The sequence below is a fragment of the Aspergillus heteromorphus genome (assembly GCF_003184545.1).
Source record: "Aspergillus heteromorphus CBS 117.55 chromosome Unknown BO70scaffold_2, whole genome shotgun sequence".
Lineage (NCBI taxonomy): Eukaryota > Fungi > Ascomycota > Eurotiomycetes > Eurotiales > Aspergillaceae > Aspergillus > Aspergillus heteromorphus.
This window is the reverse complement of record NW_020290407.1, coordinates 276,005-282,854: the sequence shown is the minus strand read 5'-3', so window position 1 is coordinate 282,854 and position 6,850 is coordinate 276,005. Positions and strand designations below refer to the sequence as shown.

The 6,850-nt window shown below is 54.2% G+C and overlaps 3 protein-coding genes across 3 annotated transcripts; 2 read left to right on the top strand and 1 right to left on the bottom strand.

Moving 5' to 3' along the window:
- The first annotated feature begins 378 nt into the window (after positions 1-378).
- Positions 379-1,740, top strand: BO70DRAFT_358182 (40S ribosomal protein uS15). The gene is made up of 4 exons (XM_025542234.1): positions 379-661; positions 722-754; positions 1,277-1,323; positions 1,386-1,740. The coding sequence occupies exons 1-4, from the start codon at positions 460-462 to the stop codon at positions 1,557-1,559; spliced, it is 456 nt and encodes a 151-aa protein (XP_025403177.1). The 5' UTR covers positions 379-459; the 3' UTR covers positions 1,560-1,740.
- A 375-nt stretch (positions 1,741-2,115) lies between these two features.
- BO70DRAFT_328631 (fanconi-associated nuclease 1) lies at positions 2,116-4,815 on the bottom strand (the record flags this gene model as incomplete). The annotated part of the gene is made up of 4 exons (XM_025540747.1): positions 4,310-4,815; positions 2,812-4,240; positions 2,343-2,712; positions 2,116-2,273 (listed from the first exon to the last, which is right to left on the bottom strand). Exons 1-4 carry the CDS (start codon positions 4,807-4,809, stop codon positions 2,116-2,118), a joined length of 2,457 nt encoding a protein of 818 aa, XP_025403176.1. The 5' UTR covers positions 4,810-4,815.
- Positions 4,816-5,055: 240 nt separating this feature from the next.
- BO70DRAFT_76866 (DPY30/SDC1 family protein) lies at positions 5,056-6,226 on the top strand. The gene is made up of 3 exons (XM_025548704.1): positions 5,056-5,131; positions 5,439-5,797; positions 5,954-6,226. The coding sequence occupies exons 1-3, from the start codon at positions 5,117-5,119 to the stop codon at positions 6,048-6,050; spliced, it is 471 nt and encodes a 156-aa protein (XP_025403175.1). The 5' UTR covers positions 5,056-5,116; the 3' UTR covers positions 6,051-6,226.
- The last annotated feature ends 624 nt before the right edge of the window (positions 6,227-6,850 follow it).

The following is a 6,850-nucleotide window of genomic DNA, read 5'->3' as shown; positions in this document are numbered from 1 at the left end:
GGTAGGGAATAGGGAGTGAGAACTGACCGGAATATGTAGCCTGTGAGCAAGATGTAGCTGTAGCTGTAGTTGAGCTGCAGCTATAGCTGTTAATAATAAGTCGAAAATGCAGATATCAACAAGAGCATCAAAAACTCTGTCTAGCAAAGCAATGCAGTACTGCCAAATGAAAAACCTCGAGAAAAAAAATCCGTTTAAAAACCCGCCCCGGACGAAAAAATAAGCGAACCCCGAGCGTCACCTGACCGACCCCACCCACACAACGAAACCCAATCGCCCAATCCCGCGCGAGAAAAAAAGGAAAGAGAAAGAAACACGTGACCCACGACCAGGGCGGGCGGTTCGCAAAAACCAACCAAGCCATCGAAACAATTTCTACTCTTCCTCCCCGACCAACGCCGACCGTCGACCAGAACAACACCACCGTCCCTCGACAACCACCACCTCAAACAAATCAAAATGGGTCGTCTTCACTCCAAGGGAAAGGGCATTGCGTCCTCCGCTCTCCCCTACTCTCGCACTCCCCCGACCTGGTTCAAGGCCTCCACCGACCAGGTTGTTGACCAGATCTGCAAGCTCGCCAAGAAGGGTGCTACCCCCTCCCAGATCGGTGTTGTTCTCCGTGACTCCCACGGTGTTGCCCAGGTCAAGACTGTCACTGGTACGTTTTATTCTCGATGTCTGGATTGGAGGGTTGGATGGTTGCTAATAACGGAAATAGGTAACAAGATCCTCCGTATCTTGAAGTCCAACGGTACGACATTACCACCACCACCAATCCCTTTCGTAGTTGCACCGGCTGCGTGAAGTGTTCGGTTGCAGGGACGGGAAGGAGAGAACGAGAGCACCGGGACGCGGATTGGAATATATCCGGCGAATTGAGCGATCGATTCGTGTCGATGCGATGTGCAAATTCTGATTCCGATGCATGGATGGATGAGTGCTTGGATGCATGGGTACAAGATGGCCGAGGTTGAAACATACCCGGATCGGACCGTCTTTATGGGACCTTCATCAGCTTCGTCGTCACCATCGGTATCATCGGCTAGGCCGCAGATTTGTTTCATATCCATCCATCGACATCGACATCGCTATCGCAGCACTCCCACGCTCTCCTCTCACCCTCGCATCTCAACCCGGCACAACACAAAACCCGGAGGGGCTGAAACTGGAACTGGATTCCTTCGCGGAAACGCAAGAGCCAGTTTCTTTTTCTTTTCACCACCCCGTATGCCTCTGCTTGGTCATTCACAGGCTGACAGAGTGATCTTAACAGGTCTCGCCCCCGAGCTCCCCGAGGACCTGTACCACCTCATCAAGAAGGTAAGAATGCCCCTCCCAACCCCCAGATTTCTCTGTGAATTTATTCTAATGACGATATCCAGGCCGTCGCCGTCCGCAAGCACCTCGAGCGCAACCGCAAGGACAAGGACTCCAAGTTCCGCCTGATTCTCATCGAGTCCCGTATCCACCGTCTGTCCCGCTACTACAAGTCCGTCGGTGTCCTCCCCCCCACCTGGCGTTACGAGTCCGCCACCGCCTCCACCCTGGTTGCTTAGACGTGACGCGCAGTGCCACGAGCGAAAGCTCGAGTTCTGTGTCTGTTTGTCTGGTTCGACGGGCGTGGCCGTGGGCTCCTCGACTGTCGTCGTGCTGTTGGCCTGGGTCATGGCGTAGCTGCAGCCTGGAAGGGTTGCCGTCTGCCCATGTCTCCGCTGTTGCAGGGCGATGGGAGGGGAATAAAAATAAAATTTTACGATAATTTATGTTCATGGTGTAATCTTGTAGATCATGTAGCGTAGTGTAGTGTAGTTGTTTATGAGTGATCGGGATGGGGTTGTATGTGTGTGAGTGTGTCTTGTCACCAGTCACTTATGGACATCGTCTGCTGTGCACATCTATCTATATACTCTAACTAACCTTCCCATCTACATATACCCTGTTATGTATGCACTCCACTCCGTCCACACACCACCCTAACCCAAGCAGATATACAAACAGAAGATCATCTATGTACCCCACACTCTATCCATATACACCCCTCACTCAACCCACCCAAACCCAGTCATATACAAAGCCCTAAGACAAGACCAGATCGAATCGGATCAGATCAGATCAAATCAAACCACCCCCTCCCTCCCTCCTCACCTCCCCCGCAACCGCATTACACAACTCAACCCTCACCCCGGCAGCCACCAAAATATGAATCCACAGTCGTTGCGTATCACTCAACCGATCCCTCTCCGACTTGACCTCCACGAACATCACCTCGCCTTTCCCTTCCCCATTCCCCTTCCCATCCTCCTCTCCACCGCCATCCTCCCCCTCAGATTCCCCATCACCCCCTTTATACTTCCAAACCAACAAATCGGGCACCCCGCCACCCCGTTGCGCATACTCCTGCGCGAGCACCTTACAAACCGCCGCGAGCGCCTCACCTCGAAAACATCTCACGACCTCCACCAGATCCTGCAGCTCAAAGGACCAATCCAATCCAATGGCGCAGGTCTGGGCGGGAGATTCGCGCGCGTGGACGTCGCGGATGATGCGCTCGGCGGCGCCGTTGGTGATTTCGACCAATCGGTGGTTGATCTCCGAGGCGCGGGTCGGGTAGAAGGCATCGGTGTGCAGATCGAGCGGGCAGGTTTGGTAGGGCGTTTGGAAGACGTTGGGGACGTAGGTGAAGAGGATGTCGTAGAAGAGGTAGGTGAACTATTTATTTTTATAAAAAAGAGACTGGGTTAGTTTGGCTGTTTGGAGGGGGGTGGGGGAAGGGGAAGAGGGAGGGAAGAGGGAGGGGAGGGGATGTACAAGTGTCTTGATGATTCCTCCTTCGGAGTGGTATCCCTTCCAGCCTTGGTCTCGGTACCAGTTCAGACACATAGATTCGACACGACATTCGCCGCCTTCGCGGTCGTCGACCCAGATGGTGGGACGGCCGCGACGGGAGAGGTTGTCTGCCGGGGAGAGGCCATCCCGCTCGATCTGGATGCCTGTGATAGTGCGCTCGTGGGGCTTGGAGAGCATGACGTGGCCGAAGTCGTGCTGCTCTCGTTTGACGACTCTAAGGGCTCTTTCGAGCTTGGTGATCCGTTTCTGGAGGTCGTAGTGGTAGATGAGGTGGCAGTTTGGGTCCTCGAGGCCCGTCTCGCAGGTTCGGAGGGCGGTGCGGCGCCAGTGCTTTCTCTGGGCTTCTTCGTTGCGGCCGTCGTGGGGTTGGAGAGCCCACATGTAGTGCTCTTCCAGCAGGGCTTTGCGCTGGTACCATGCGCCGCGGCGAGCGGCGTGGAAGAGCCGTTGATCGAGGAGTTCGCAGAGCAGTCTGTGTTCCTCTTCGTGTTCTTTGAAGCGCCCGAGTGGGTGCAGACCCTTGTGGATGATTCGCGTGTAGACCCAGGCGGGGGAGAATCGGCGCAGGTAGGCGCCTTCGCCGCATTCGTAGATGGTGTCTTCCTTGCGTTGTTCCTGCTGCAAGAGAGCTTTCCAGCGGGGGTAGACTTTATATGCGAGGTCTTTGATCTGCGTTAGGAGTTCGACGGTGGGCGTGCCGTTGAATTCCAGCATGTTGTCGATTTCGTACTGGGTTCGTAGGGCGGATTCGAACTCGAGTAACATCCCTCTGGAGGAGAAGATCGAGTTGGATCGACAGACCACGTATTCGGGAAAGGTTCTGCGGGAGATCTTTGCGAGGATGATGGTGGTGAGGGACTTCTCTGTCCATTCTGTGGATCTGTAGAAGACAAGATGGACTCGTTCGAACAGGGCACGCGGTCCGGACGCAAGTCGGATGCAGTCTCCGGTATAGTCGAGGATCTTCTGTATGAAATGGTCGTCTCGGTTGCCGTTGGGCTTGTTGTTCCAGTCAAAGCCCGTCTGTGTCTGACTGGATGAGTGCAGGGCTGTAATGAGCTCCTTTTTGCTTTTCCCTTGCACCTTGGCGTCCTTCGCGAGGGTCTTCAACTCCTCGAGGAGTAGCAGCGACGACGCTTCTTCCAGCGTGGTAATCTGATCCATCTCCTCGGCGAATCTGAATTCGCCATCAAGACCTAATGTAGCAAGAGCATCGGCAGGGAACGTGTCGACATTGGCGGAATTTCCATCCGCTGAGATCGACACAGGAAGGTCTCGAGCGCGTCGCAGCTCCGCCACTACCCGGGGCATGTCTGCGATATCCGAGTAGTACCCTAGCCGATTGATGCGGTGCCAGGCGGAGGTTTTTCGGAGGAAGAGGCGAACATATCTGTCCAGTCAGCCTACTTTCGATGTCTCATCTTTAAAAGGCCAAAGGTAAGAAGGACAGGCAACGTACAGATACTGAGCCTCGTAATCCAATTCCCGCCACTGCCTGAAAACCTCCATCTCCGCCTCATCGAACAGATGCGCCTCTTCCTCTAGCACAGTTTCCAGCGCCAGATTGAAGGCGTCCACGTAGATGGAGCTCCGGCCCTTGCGCCATTTGCCATCCTGCAGTCTTTGTCGCAGATCTGGCTCGTCCTGGTCTGCCGCTTGAGAGGATTCATACTCCTCGATTGCGTGGTCGTCAGCCTGGATGGCAGGAAGGGAAGACTCGAGATCGGTTTGACTGTTCGACGGAGCTGCAGTGTCCTCCTGTAGTTCCCCCACTCCGGATGAAACCGGAGTGGGATAGTCGTCTACCTGGACGGTCAGTGGCGTCTCCGGTTCCTTCACCAAAGGACTATCGCAGTCGTTGTGGTTGTCGTCGCCACATCCTTTCGCAGAGTCCCTCTGGATCGTTTTCCTGCGCTTCGCGGAGGGACGTCGAGTATCCCAATAGTCCAGCAAGGACATGCTGTGCTGGCCGCATCAAGACATCTCAGTCAGCAATACGGAATATAGCGGAGGCAAAGACGAGACAAAGGCCGTGACGCGAGCAGACACGAGGTCACGTGGTCCATATATCCCGAAGCGGCAATGCAGCCCCGGGGAGTGTTTGCGGTGTTTGCAGCGGTGTTTGGTCCGCGGCAACGATCAGGAGGGGGAGGCAGTCAGTACTAAGTAAGCACCGCTGCTGCTGCTGCTGCTCTAGACCTCCCAGAGCCGTCGATGATGACCCTCTCTCGACCAGACACCAGCTATCCATTTCTCGTCCCTAAGAATGGCTGACCATCCGGTGAGATCATCCATTTCCCTTTCCTGTCATCAACCAGCCAAGCAAACGCAAGCCACTTCAGCCCAGCCCAGCCCAGCCCATCGCAATCCCCACAGGCGGAGCAGCTGGGCGCGAGCTCCGCTTTCATTTCGTCGCAGTATAATTTACTCCATTCCAACACACACACACACACACACACTCTCTCTCTCTCTCTCTCTCTCTTCTCTTCTATTCCATTCTCAATCCATCCATTATCTGCAATTGACCCGTCCCACTAAATCGCTTACCTACCCACCTGTCTCAACCAACTAATCCCTCCTGATACCAGTCCCCGGCAATCGCAATCGCAAGCGCAACCCAAGACACCCCGACCCCAAACCCGCCCTTCAATCCTCCTCCCCAGAAACAGCCACCACCACCACCACAACCAACGCAACTCCAACCTCACCCCCAATCGCAAGACCGCACCCGCGACTCCTCCCACGAAAAAACCATGCCTCAAGACTCCGCCGCAAACACTCCCACCGCCGACTCCAACGCCGCCGGCACCCCGACAGCCACTTTTCCCACCACTACCAACAACACACCCGGCCTGGTCCGGCCCGGCGGCGCCCCGGCGAGAGTATACATGAATGAGAAGATAGTGCCATACCTGCTGGAGGGGATGAAGAGCGTGACGAAGGAGCAGTGCGTTATCCTATGATTATTTCCCTGCCGTTCATTACATATCTCCGCCCCCCCTTTCGTCCAATCCAATTCAACTCAACCCAGGGCAAGATCAGATAGAACCGGACCAAACACCCCCATGCAAGAAAATACATAACTAACGCTATTCAAAACCAGACCTCCCAACCCCCTCCGCGTCCTGGGCGAATTCCTCATCCAGAAGAGCAATGAAATCGAACAGCAGCAGCCTGGTACCACCAAGACACCGGAGTAAATCGGCTCGCATTGCGGCTTACTTACTTCCCTCTACTTGTTCTCCGAGGGACCAGTCCATGTTGAGAACGCAGATTCAATCTATTTGTTGATCATATCGCACGTCTGCCTGGTTGTGTGTACCCGCTAGCTAGGTAGCAAGCGACTTACCTGCTGCGTGGGCGAGATGGTGGGAGGGCTGGCTGGCCGGATCGCCTCTTGCTGGAGATACCGATACTGTGGGATGGATGTGAATGCGCAGGGCTGTGAGCTGGTTATTCTTTCTCCGTCTGCGTCTGCGTCTGCGTCTGCGTCTGGGGAGGCGTAGAGAAGAGCAAGAGGGGATGTGGCACGGTCAGGCTTTATATGGATGGGAACTCCGAAATCCAAAATCCCAAATTCGGAACCCGAGTCGAGACCGCTAGGTCTCCACTGTCTGGTGTGGGTGATATATCGATCATCGGGCATCGTAGCTGGGTGTCTGAAACTAGATCCTGGGCTTCATCCAACATGTCCAGTCCTATGGAGTTGACGGTATGCGAACAACCATAGGGATGTGGGTATGGGTATGGGTATGGGTATGGCCATGGGTACGATTTGGATGAACAGATACTATAAGTTCTACACTCTATACTACATAGAAGCTGTTAGTATGGATATCTACATTCACATTTACTGGATATGGGTGCTTAATCTAATTTATTTTTGAAATGGCGTTCTTTTTTACTTATATACATATACTTATAACGAACTGGTGTTAGTCTCGTTGCTCTGGATACTTAGTATGTATTGGTGTTGGCATTGGAATTGGCATACCTGCCT